Genomic DNA, 13,393 nt, shown 5'->3' on the forward strand with positions numbered 1-13,393 from the left:
AGGACGACTTTTTACATCTTCTGATACATTCTAACAAAACTATGAGAACAGAGACGCCGCCGTGAATTCCGCAGCAATGTTTGGCCATAGCATGCAATGTAAAATGATTCTTCCACGGACACAAGCGGAAATGACTTGTGTTTTCTGCGCGAGGAGGATGAATCGCAGCATGCTCGATTTTTGTGCAAGACTCGCACAGACTGCTTCCACTGCAGTAAATGGAAGCTGTCCGTCCTGCGGCAATTCCAAAATATTAATTTTGAAATAGCTGCGGATCCGCGTAATTTCCGGTGCGACATTCTCTGCACTGTGCGCGTGCAGCAGCCGTCACATCTGAAGTGCATCCAAGACAGGTACGCGGGGGTCACTGGCCGGCACAGGGTCGGATTCCGCTGCGAGATCTTGCAGACAGAATCTGACCGGGCCGTGTGCATTAGGCCTAAGTGAACCGTCAGCTGTGATAACTATAGGACCGGGTTTGTCCTAAATGCTTCTCGACAAACAAATTTGAATGGCGAACCAATGAGAAATAAGAAGCGTGAGCTTCTCGTTCGTTATGCGATTTCAGCCGCCATAAAAGCCAGAACCGGCTCATTCACTTTTCATTCAGTGTTTCACATTCCCATGCATTCCTATGAACGAGCTGTGATGACATCATCACCTCGGGCAAACGAGAATCATGAGATTCTCTTCTTTCTAAAAGTTTCATTAGCCTGTCAATATAAACAAGTAATGTTTCCATTCACTGACAGCAAGCAGAGATTCTTTAAATGCAAACGCTCTCAAACTCTAGACCCAGCTCCCTTTCAGTTTTTCCAACAAATGTGACGGAAGCCATTGAAATACATTTTGGTTTTATTATAGATAATGCAGCTAATTAACCATTCCAAATGCTAATGAATAAATACCCACAATGCATCCCTCCAACCAAGAAATAAATAAGAATATTAATCAGAACCATAAATATTTTTTTTCTCCCAAATCACAGAAATAAACCGCCTCCTTATAATACTGTTCTAAAATATAGCAGCTATCTCTTTATTACACACACAAGCCGCCACGTTCTCTCCTCCACTCTCTCTTATCCACATATGGTCCTCTGGGACTGGTGGTCGGGACGCTGTCGTGTGCCCAGAGTCGTAGTTAGGCTTTCCTGCACTTGGGACAAAGTTTCACTTCACTGCCCTAGCCTTGTATCTAAATACCCTGGTCCAGAGTGGCTTGTTGGGACCCTCTGCAGGCACCCAGCAGCCCCTCACTAGCTGTGCATTTGAAGTGACACTCGGCTGCAGGGCATCCTGGGTATTCATTGTTAAAAATTAGCTACAGTATACAATCAACTTTACCCAATACTAATGCAAAGTTGGAATATAACACATTGTATTCCATTCCTTTGGGGTATCAGTGGTTTTGACAGCAAGAATACTGCAGTCAATGGGATCTGTTCCGAAATAAATCCGCCATACCCGTCATGGCTACTTTTTTTTTTTTTTTTTTTTTAGGGACAGCACCAATAAAAATCTAATTATGCAGATATTTATTAGCTATAAATGTAAGTCCATTGCTCAGTGATCTAGTATATGAAAGCACATTGGTGGTGCGCCGTTTCTTAACCACTTTCCAGTGACCTAAATGTATCAAGGTCTGATGAAAACACTCCAAAAATATCTCCATATTAGGGTTAGCGCAGGAGCCACTTAATTAGATTGTCAAGGTAACATTCCTCCAGGTAATAAAGCCAAAGACGACAAACTGTGACTCTTCCGCTGCTGGGAAAAAGACTAGAAGTATCAGCATGCCAGGGCTACAAAACCACAAAAGGGCAGCTGGGTGCGTAATTCTTAACACAGCAAATATAATTTGCCACACGCGATCTAGAATTACAGCCAAATTGGCACCAGGCAAAAATAGTGCCATTCGCAGATCGGAAAGGGAATCGCCAACAGTCATGGAGTTTAGGCTTCCAAACCCAGAAGTATAAAGTGCGGGAGTGCCGGGGCTTGTGTCAGGATGTGTTGATGCATCAACAGCAGCGTTGGACCTTAAGTGTAGGGTCAGAAGTGTTATTTTCATCATTGGAAACCAAAGTGGGTTGTTATATCTGGCACTTGTGTGGATTTCAAAAATTTTGATGTTTTCTGCCGAGATTGAACCCCAAATCCATTAAATATGGGCAACGGCAGTAGAGAAGCAGTAAGGGAAATGGGTAGGAGGCATATCAGTACTAATTGTCCTGCACTGTATTACCTCATATGCGCCTGCAATTGAGTGTCATCCCATATAAACCCATTCTTCTCTATGGCTTATCATATTTTACGCTGGTTTCAGCTGAGCATTGACATTAGGTTGTGGTTGGCAGATCTTGGCTTATCCACCAACGGTCTATAGCGTTCTCAGATAGATATCCTTTAAAGAAAACGGATTTGGACAGGTTTGGCCTTTCCGGTCTATTTTTGCCAATTTGAACAATACCTTTCGGACAAAATGACCACATCAATGGCCAACGTGTCCTAACCTCTCATGTCACACATTCATTCTAAAAATCCTCACTCACTTGTAAAATTCGCCTAGCTGTCTCTCTTTGAAGGACTTCTGCCCGTGTGACGGTACACTCATTATCCAGTACCCATTATGTCTCTTGAACTATCTCCTGGAGTCTTTACCTCTCAGTCCACTGTTCTTCTGCACCCTTAACACATAGCTGAAAAATACCCCCATAAAACTCCTATTTTACCCCGTAACACCCCAAGATGGCACCTGTATTATTTAAAACGAGGGAGGGAAATAGGACAGGAGCAGACAGGGAAGAAGGTAGGAGACAGAGAGCACTGTGGTGGATGCGAAACACGGGAGAAGAGAGACATGATATGAAGAGGTCAAACATGGACAACCAAAGGAAGGATGGAAAAATTGGAAACGTAGGTTAATAAATATGGGCAAATGGAGAAGAAAATATTGGTGGCCAGGGAGGAAGAAGGAAGAACACAAGAAGGAATAATGAAAGGAAAATGATACAGAAGTTAAAAATGATTAAAAAAGAGAAAATCTAGAAAAAAAAGGTTTGGAGATAGGCGAGTTAAGAAAGTGCTGGGTGAGATCTTGGTGGCTTGGCCTGTACATCAGTTGCCCCCAAGTCCCAGAGGGATAATTCAGTTACCCCAGTCATTGTCATGGTGCTGAGCTGCGATGATGATAACCACTGTGAGGATGGTGCACAGGACCATAGCGGCAATCCCCACTGCCAGGCTAATGAAGGAGAAGTTCCGGGCCTCACGAGAAGCTATTTCTGCAGACATGATGTCTCCACGAGCCAAAGCTGTCCTCACCTGTAGGGATAGAGAGAGATGAGAGCAAATTATGTACCTATTCTACTAGCATGGGCAAACAAATGGTTGGCATGCTGTTCTAGGTATAAGGAGTTGAGTGAGCCTCATGAATTTACCATAGGGGCAGAGTATTGTACTTCCAAGAATGGGCTACATGTAGAGTTGAGGGACCTCATAGCAGAGAAGGGAATGGTGACTCCACCCGTAATACCAGTTGAACCCACTAATGCACACAAGTGGTCACCTTGGTTGGTTCTTCTCCCCATATTTGCTAACATTATTTTGACTCCAGATAGGAAGAACACTGTTTAGAAAGAGTATAGGTTCAGTCAGAACTCGGGGACCTATCTCTCCAAAGTGTCAGTAACATGCATTCGTAATCTCTGATGGAGCCACAAGACCCATAAACTTTAGTGCCTAATTCAACCAACATTTTGAACCTTTTCTAGTTGAGATGGAGGGCTACCCTAATGCTCAGTGAAAAGCACTTGCAGCACTAGAGTCCTGGTGTTTAAATCTGACCATGGGCAATATCTGTGTGGAGTTTGTAGGTATTTCTCATGCTTGTGTTGGTTTCCTCTAGGTACTTTGCTTTCCTCTTATGCCCCCCAAAACATACTGATAGGTGAATTTAGATTGTGAGGCCCAATGTACAGTAGTATTTATTTACATACAGATTGTTAATGCTTAGTGGGCTGCTATGGCCCTAATGACATCGGATACGTTCCGTGGCATACTTTCTACTAACATCTGAAACACTTCATCTAGTATTTCTCTCCATTCATCCTGCAAATTTCTGGTTCGTTTTTTTTTTTTAAGAAGATGCATTGGTCTCTCTACAATGGTGTAAGGAGATCTGTTTCAAATCAGATGGACATACCTGGGTGTGCAGGATGCCTGGGGAATGCCTTAGTGTGTTAAGTACGGCAGAGGTTCTATCATGGTCAGAGGATGTTTTATGTGGCATGGTCTCTGTCCGTTGATTGTAGTGGAAAGACCATGAACATGTAGGTGCACCCTGACATGGTAGACCAGTGTTTCCCAACTCCAGTCCTCATGGCACCTCAACAGGTTTTGTTGTCAGGATAACCTAGAGTAAGAACACCTGAGGCACTGACAATAATTACATCACCTGTGCAATATTAAGGAAATCCTAAAAGCATGACCCGTTGGCGTGCCTTAAGTACTGGAGTTGGGAAACCCTGTTCTAGACAATAACGTGCTGCCAGTAATGTGACAATACTCTGCAAATGGTCAGCAATACTTCCAACAAGACAACGCGCCTCATCACCAATCCAACCAATGTTTGAGGCTATAGATGTTTCGCGATTGGGCTGACTGCACAGAGTCTCGACCTGAACCTCTTTGGAACAAACTGAAACGTCGAGTCAGGAAATATGAACAGAGTCCAGTGTCTTTGAGAAAATTTGCCAGACAAGGATCGAGGGAGAGAAATAACAGCAGAAGTGTATCAGACATTAGTGGAAAGTATGCCGCGGAGAGTAACTAATGTCATGAGGGCCAGAGGAGCCCCACTAAGTATTAAAATATGGAAATAGATGCTACTTTTGATTCTTGCTCAGGCGTCCAATTACTTTTGGTAGGATAGTGTAGGTCACAGGGTAGGTAAAGGCAAAAAACCCCAGCTGTGGTGCAAAGGTGTTGTGATGAAGAAACAATAGGCTAAGTGAAGGCTTGACCTGACTTCTCTATTTATTAGTGCCAGCAAATATATACTACAGTATACATATAAATATACATTTGCTGACACTAATAATGGTAGAAGTCAGGTCAGGCCTTCACTCATGTTCTTCATCACACCACCTTTGCGCCAAAGCTGAGTTTTTGCCTTTACCTTACCTAAGGTCTACCATGCTCCTTCCCCACTGGGTTAATGCTTTTCCAAAGCCAGCAGCACAGTCTCTCACACCCATTGGTTAGGCCAATAATCTGAATAGGATCACTTTCTCTGCCATTTTAAAGAGGATTCCTTGAGGGTGATTTTCCATTATTCACTCCGTCCTTACAAAAAGATTATAGGGTCAATCTGTACTAATGCCCTATCTGTCCAAGAGGTCTATCGTAGATACTGGGTGATCTGATGGAACTACAAGACCTACAACCTTTGGTGCCTTATTTCGCTCACCAATTTAAAACATTTTGAAGATTTTCTAGTTCATATAGGCAGCAGAATGGAGTGCTGCTATAAGGGTAAATGCATACGGGCGGATTTGAATTGTTGAATCCAGAGCGGGCGACCAGATTCCACGGCAAATACCGCCCATAGCATGCAATGAAAAAGTGATTCTTGCAGTTGCAGTTTCCGCTCACGGATGAAAAATCACAGCATGCTACATTTTCCTGTGGATTCAGCATGGACAGCTTCTACTGCAGTCAATGGAAGCGGCCGCAGATTCCACGGGAGAAGTTTAAAGGAGTTTAAAAAAAATCTGTACTGCACATGTCAAACGGCGAGCCGTGTGGACAATCTGCAGTATTGAAAAAAAGAAGAAAATACAAGTATGCGTGGTTGCCAGCTGGACACAGGGTGGGATTCCGCTGCAGGCTCCCGCATGTTTGATCCGACCCGCCAATGTGCATGCGGCCTAGTCTAAGGCTCAGTGGTAAGCACTGTTGCCTTGTAGCGCTAGGGTTCGAATGGAACCAATCTCTTGGAGCTTGTACATTTTACGTGTATTTGTGTGGGTTTCCTCCTCCGCTCCAAAAAACATACAGATAGGTGAATTTAGATTGTGAGGTCCAATGTAAATGATAGCAATCACTGTACAACAATGCGGAATATGTATGTACTATCTATACAAATCAGTAAAATAAACTCCTCCTATCTCAGGCACGCCTAACATTGTCTGAAGTATATGAAGAAAATAATACGCATAGCATACATTGCTGTATATCCTGGCAGTAGGTTGTTCAAGACTCAAGTAGCACAAGTATAATAAATGAAAAGGTTACTTTTTAAGGTGACCATCTACCCCTCTCATCCCTTCGTCCGCACTACCATCTTGGTATCTACTCTCTCTTTTGTGTTCTTTTTCTCTCCTTTTCTATACATTTCTTTCTCTGCTCCATTAGATCATTCTAGTCTACAAAAATACGGACACCCTCAGGGCTGCTGGTCTTCTCTTTTTTTCATCTATTCTCTTTACGTGCTGAACTGATGCCATTATCTATTGGATCACACATGAACGTTCACATTAGTATTTCTTGCTTGTACGTAAAAATGTGTAATAAGAAAAAACCATTATTAAAGAAATAAACCAACGAGGGATGTCAAGTTGTAGAGAGGAAACCGTTCGTTCTGCAACAGATCTGAGCCTCCACCCACACAAGACACCAAGGCGAAGAAGACTTATGAAGTCTGCATGTAAATGACAAAACAATCGCTATGAAACTATTAGGCAGTCGAGCCTCCACTTACACAGACAAGTGAATACAAAAAATGCAATAGATAAGTCTTATCTCGAAAACATCAAAAATATCAATTATCTCCAGCCAAAAATGGACATGTTAGATCATAAGCAACAGAAAAGAACCGAGAAAAGTCAACACTTCTGTCCAAACAAGTCCAACGTCTCCATAGACACCTGGGCTTGATATTTGAATAGTAGGAAGGTCAGGCAGAACTGTGAGAAATACATTATTTTATGGTTTTGGAAGACATCCCATTGTCCCTTGCAATTGCTAGCATGCTTTGAAAAAAATGCCACCTGCTGGGAGGAACATTAGGGACAAGGAGAAAAGCAAAATGCAGAGAACAAGTACAAAATGAACAGATGGAGGTCATTCATTTATGTGAATAAAAGGAGTGAACGCTGATATAATTATAATGGGTGCGTGATCATGGTGGGCCTCACCATAAAACATGAAATCAGGTTGTAACGACTCATTATAACATCTCATAACATTATAAGGGCCGGTAGATAGACTACAGCAAGTATCATAAGAGAACTACAATGTATAAGAATTCTTAGCCTCACAAACTATAGGTACGACTGTAATATGATAGCATCAGGTTAGGGCTTCACCTCTGGGTCCTGGACCCCCTTGCACTAGTGAACCATTATTTGCATGGTGAACCATTTAGTTCACCACACAAATAATGAAAAAATTAGAACACTTTAATGAACAGTAGATGACCTTCACCAAGTATCACGATAGATGTACCAATCCTGCTTGCAAGTTCTTAACCCTCTCCAAGAAATGATTAGTCATATTTTACTAGTGATGCCCATTTACTATGAGACTATCACCCGAAAAACGTTACAAACTCTAGGTATAGGAAAAAGTAATGTGACAGCTTCAGGTGTAGGGTCCATCTCTGCAACCTCGACTATTTTAATGAACAGTAGATGAAATTGACCAAGTATCGTGAGACACACCAATCCTGAGCATACAAATTCATAGCTTTCTCCAAGAAATGACTGGTTGTATTCTACCAGTGACTTACACAGAAAAGAGGCTGCCCCACAGCAAAGCTCAAAATTGGCCCCTTACTAAAGGCATTTTCTGGGACTTGACTATTGATCACATATCATCAGGATAAGTCTTAAATATCCTGAAGATAGGTCTTGAATAGTTTACTCCTGGAAAACACCTTTAAGGTGCTGGATTTTGGCACCGAAGACAGAAGGTTCTGATGTTTGTTTTCCTTTTCACTCCATTTCCATGAGCCTTAAGACAATTCCAAATTCCCTTGTTTTCAAGCACTTTCAATTCAATTCCTTTAAAGAAGGGAGTCCTATACTGGTTCGAGCCACCTAATACAAAAAAGGGGTGGAACCACACATGGCTGGGCCCCCTCACTCCATGGGCCCCACAGTAGCCACATGGTCTGCCTATATGGTACATATGCCCTTGTATTCAGCTATTGGATCTTGAGAACGTCATCATGGAGACTGTGGAGATGATAGGTTATGATATGCAGACCTTTATCCGTTAACTACCTAAAGACGCTAAGTTGCTCGACCTAGTAGAAAAACATGATCATGAATTTATGACTTTTTCGAGTGAGCAAGATAAAAATTCATTTGTAGGAAGTGTTTTTAGTAGGACATCATATTGTAGTAGGACATTGTATCACAGATGGACCGGCCCACCAATATACCAGAGGATCCTGCTGGAGGCCCAGGGTTTGTTACATCAATAGGCTCAAAGGTCCAACAGCAGAAGACCACTCCATTTGGGGTCAGTCTCCTGGATGTACATACTTTACATGCACATATTCTGTAAGGATAGTGGGTGGACCCTCAGAACCATTTGGCCCAACGAACCCAGACCAATAATCAATTGTGCTATGCACCAGGACTTCCGAGTGACCACTATCTCATTGCTAGATACAAGGGTGCCTTTGTAGAGAGAGTCATCCAGCATTGCTGGAGTAGAAGGATAAAAATTGTTATAAGTTGGGTATAAAGGAAAGTACTAAGGATTTTGGTGTGCAGAAATGATGACCCAATATTAAAGGGTATGTAGAGGGTTAAAAATGTCTTTTTTATTTTTTAGAAACATATATATGGGTTGTGTCTCCATTGAAATGACTAGAGCTAGGGTGAAGTAACACATACAGATTAGAGACAGGTGTGGCACTGTTTTTGAAAGAAAGCAGCCATGTTTTTCTAACTCTGGAAATCCCTTAAAAAAAAGTGTTTTCTGGGAGTAAACTATTGATGACCTATCCTCAGTTGATCGGCAGGGGTACAGCTAATTGATGTGACATCAGTCCATACCAGGCTTAGCACCAGAGGCGTAACTTGAAGCTCCTGGGTCCCAGTGCAAAACCTGTAACAGGGCCCCCAACTATAATGCTTTACTCATAGTACTGGGCTCCCTATGTGGAGAAGAGAGGCCTTATGGGCCCCCTAAGGTTCCTGGGCCTGGGTGCAACCGCATCCCTTGCATCCTCCATAGTTACGCCCCTGCTTAGCACCATACATTGTATAGCGGCCGTGCCTGGTATTGCAGCTCATTTCCATTCACTTGAATGGGACTGAACTGCTCTCACGCCACGTGGCGAATAAAAGTGATGTCACTGACCTGAGAGAATGCTGCGGTGCTCACCGGAGCGCCGTGGCCTCATCAATCAACTGATCGGTGGGGATTCCATGCAGTGGATCCCGTCGATCAACTATTGATGATCTATATCCTGAGGAGTGCAATCCTGGAAAACTCCTTCGAGTAAAGGATCAACTAGATGGTCTTCTAATTAGGAGTGAACTCTATAAATGAGAAACCAATGAGAAGATCTGTCAGGACTTGTGCTAGTGCTTCATCCATGTATGGATGATAGAAGAGTATTGGGACATAGTGATGGGGACAGATTTTAGCCCTTTATCTTCTTCCACCAAGTCACCCTTACCTGCACAGCCTTTATGATGGCAATAACTCCGGTGGGCCAGAAGCAGCAGATTGTGGTGAGCACAGCGATCGGCATATAGTCGTGTGGAGGACGTCGCGGCTCTAAGAGGGCCAGTCCAGGTGGAATCTGAGGAGGTGGGATCCCAGGCTGAGGGGGAACAGTTCCAGCTTGGTATTGCTGTTGAAAAAACAATAAAAGAATTAATTTAAGTGAAAACTTGGGTTTCTTGTAATAATTGTGTATCATATGTATAGAGATGCAATATACAAAAAGACCAGTACTAAACTTCCATGGTGGTGGAGGGTAAATCTAGAAATCCGTTGCTACATCACTAAGCAGATTTTTAACTCAAGAATTTGGGAAAGCTGAGTGAAAACTCCTTGCAGTACTCTACTGGCAACCATATTGGTTGTCACCCAACTTTTCCAAAGACTGGGAACTGGCAATTTTTCTTCAAATGTAGGGGTAAGTGCTCTTTTATACAGTTCCTTAAATATCCATCCTAACACTGATGTGTTTGTACTCACCGTTCCCATGGGATACACTGGGACGTAGGCTGTGCAGGGTTGCAGGTGCATGGGATACCCTGTTGCTTGTGGCACATACCCTCCAACGGGCAGGGTTCCTGTGGTCGAATGGGTTTGCACCACATACCCTTGGGGAGCTGGTGGTGCTCCTGTAAAAGGGGTCTCCTGAAGATAGCCTCCTTGCGCATCCTGACGGGTTAAGGTAGCAGTCGCCGGCTGGGGTGGAGGGTCATTATAACCTGGAATAACTCCATTACAGGGACCCTCCCCCACCGGTTGGTTATAAGGTGGGGGGGAACTGTGGGGTCCAGTATCCGGAGGGCCTAAAGAGCCATAGCAGGAGGGGAGCGAGAAAGAAAGAGAGGACACTGTCAGTCACAGCACTGGCGATAACAACCCCCTGGGGCAACAACAGGTCAGAACACACAAGAAGTGACAGGGACAACCGTATAGATCCAAATATAGACCCACACGAATATACACATTATATAAAGTCATAGTAGCTCAGCATTGTGTTCTCATATATAAAAGACACCTATAATATACCATACACTCTACATATACTACGTATACAGTATACATTTCAAATGCACACTCCTAGCTGCTGCAACATACAGCAGATACATACAATATAGTGCGTCATATTACAAACAATATCAAATTTATGTATTGTACAATAGACCAGTATTTACCCTATACATACATAGAGAATGCATATATATTTAGGATATTACCACCAAATCACTAAGCGATGTCAATGGCCTAGCAGAGATTGACCCCCTGCACATTCACATCTAGAGCCTCTGCCATCCATTCCATCACAGCCCCCCTCTGCTCCCCTCCGAGAGTCTCCAGCTGTGACCGGTGGTTATTTGGTGGAGATGATGAACATCAGACAGACATGATCAGGCACATGACATGAAGGCTACGGACAAACGCCAGGTGCATGAAGTGCTCTTTATCATGATAATTTGAATACATACCCCCCATTTTTAAATCCCCCCCATTCTCTTTAATCCATGATGTCATCTGTATTCCCCCTTACCTGTTTTTTCGCTGGACATGTCTCTGGGGGGAGGGAGCTGTGCTGATTTTTTTAGGGGGGTCCTCGGATAGATGTGGCAGGATGGGGGGTCTCTCCTCGCCCCCGCTCACCGTCTCCCCCCCTCGGTGCTTCTCTTCTGATCCTGCACCAATTCTTTCTGCAGCAGCCTGTCTACCTCCCTCCCTCCTCTCTCCTCCTCCTCCTCCTCTGATTCTCTCACCCCCTCTCCTTTCCTCCTGTGATGTCCCTCCTCTTCCCTGTAATTCTCTTTTTCTGTGTCTCCCCACTGTTCCTGTCTTCTCCTCCTCCCAATATTCTCCCTCTGCTTCCACTTCACTTTCCCCTCCTTCTGTTCTCTCGCTTCCTCTGTACTTCTCTCTCCTCTTTCTTCTTCTCCTTCTAAAGGTCACATTCATTCACTTGTCACGGGGAACAATGGGTTAATTTCAAATATTGTGTCAACAATGGCAATGACAACCCCAGTCCCCTTTCCCTGGGGGTGGAAGGGGGATGGGACAGGTCCAGATTTTTGGTCCTTAAGATCCTTGTCACATCATTATTCTCCAGACGAGTACATGTTGAAAAGAGACCGTTACGTTGGAGCCTTCCAGATCCTACATGAACGCCTGAAGTGCTGCATCTCCAGGAGCAATCAAATGTTAATTTACAGAAGAGATCATAGAACTGACAGAATTTTGCACCCCTTAGACAATGCACAATATTTCCAGGAGGCACAGAATCACTCACAAATGCTTTCTTCAGGGTCACAAATCCGATTCTGATCTATGACCATGATCGAAAGATGCCTTAGAATCAGAGGGTCTCCTGGATCAGATACTTTTGAGCAAGGGGCGCACAGCGTGCAACCCAGATGCCACATACAACCCACAGTGCCGTTCTGTGCAGCCCCAATCATCTGGACACAGAAATATCATGTGGCTGCTCACATGTAGTTTCCATGTCAAGGTAAAGAGGAGTGGCACAAAGCAGGACAACAGGAATGGTACTAAGGGTGCACTGTGTAGCTATGTCTGTGGCCCTATATATTAGGACAAGTACTAAGGGTGCACTGTGTAGCCATGTCTGGGTCCCCTATATATTAGGACAAGTACTGAGGGTACACTGTGTAGCCATGTCTCGGTCCCCTATATATTAGGAGAAGTACTAAGGGTGCACTGTGTAGCCATGTCTGGGTCCCCTATATATTAGGACAAGTACTAAGGGTCCCCTACATATTAGGACAAGTACTAAGGGTGCACTGTGTAGTCATGTCTGGATCCCTTATATATTAGGACAAGTACTAATAGTGCACTGTGTAGCCATGTCTAGGTCCCCTGTATATTAGGATAAGAGCTATGGGTGCACTATGTAGCCATGTTTGGCTCCCCTATATTTTAGGACAGGTTCTAAGGGTATACTGTGTATCCATGTCGGGGTTCCCTATATATTAGGACAAGTACTAAGAGTGCACTGCGTAGCCATGTCTGGCACCCCTATATAGTAGGACAAGTACTATTGGTGTATTGTGTAGCCATGTCTGGGTCCCCTATTTATTGGACAAGTGCTAAGGGCGCCCTGTGCAGTCATGTCTGGTCTCCTATATATTAGGACCAGTACTAGAGGATGCACTGTTTAGCCATGTCTGGGTCCCCTATATATTAGAACAAGTACTAAGGGTGCACTCTGTAGCCATGTCTGGGTCCCATATGTATTAGGACAAGTACTAAGTGTGCACTGTGTAACCATGTCTGACCCTTGTATATTAGGACAAGTACTAAGGGTGTACTGTGTAGCCATGTCTGAGTCCCTTATATTTTAGGACAAGTACTAAGGGTGCACTCTGTAGCCATTTCTGCCCCCCTATATTTTAGGACAAGTACTGAGGTTGCACTGTGTAGCCATTTCTGCCCCCCTATATATTAGGAAAAGTACTAAGGGTGCACTGTGTAGCCTTGTCTGACCCCTATATATTACGATGAGTGCTAAGGGTGCACTGTGTAGCCTTGTCTGACCCCTATATATTACGATGAGTGCTAAGGGTGCACTCTGTAGCCATATTTGGGTCCCTATATATTATGACAAGTACTAAGGGTGCACTGTGTAGCCATGTCTGGATTCC

At 43.8% G+C, this 13,393-nt stretch overlaps 1 protein-coding gene across 1 annotated transcript; it reads right to left on the reverse strand.

Moving 5' to 3' along the window:
• Window positions 1-877: 877 nt before the first annotated feature.
• PRRT1 (proline rich transmembrane protein 1) lies at window positions 878-11,422 on the reverse strand. The gene is made up of 4 exons (XM_066581058.1): window positions 11,275-11,422; window positions 10,230-10,552; window positions 9,703-9,879; window positions 878-3,326 (listed from the first exon to the last, which is right to left on the reverse strand). Exons 1-4 carry the CDS (start codon window positions 11,291-11,293, stop codon window positions 3,150-3,152), a joined length of 696 nt encoding a protein of 231 aa, XP_066437155.1. The 5' UTR covers window positions 11,294-11,422; the 3' UTR covers window positions 878-3,149.
• Between the last annotated feature and the right edge of the window lie 1,971 nt (window positions 11,423-13,393).

This window comes from Eleutherodactylus coqui, chromosome 10, assembly GCF_035609145.1.
Source record: "Eleutherodactylus coqui strain aEleCoq1 chromosome 10, aEleCoq1.hap1, whole genome shotgun sequence".
Lineage (NCBI taxonomy): Eukaryota > Metazoa > Chordata > Amphibia > Anura > Eleutherodactylidae > Eleutherodactylus > Eleutherodactylus coqui.

Bases quoted from the DNA above. Each gene is read 5' to 3' on its own strand.
- PRRT1 (XM_066581058.1), bottom strand. The intron at 9,880-10,229 runs GTGAGTACAAAC...TTTTTTCAACAG, and splicing joins CAGTGTATCCCATGGGAACG to CAATACCAAGCTGGAACTGT. The intron at 3,327-9,702 runs GTAAGGGTGACT...CTATCCCTACAG, and splicing joins CCATCATAAAGGCTGTGCAG to GTGAGGACAGCTTTGGCTCG.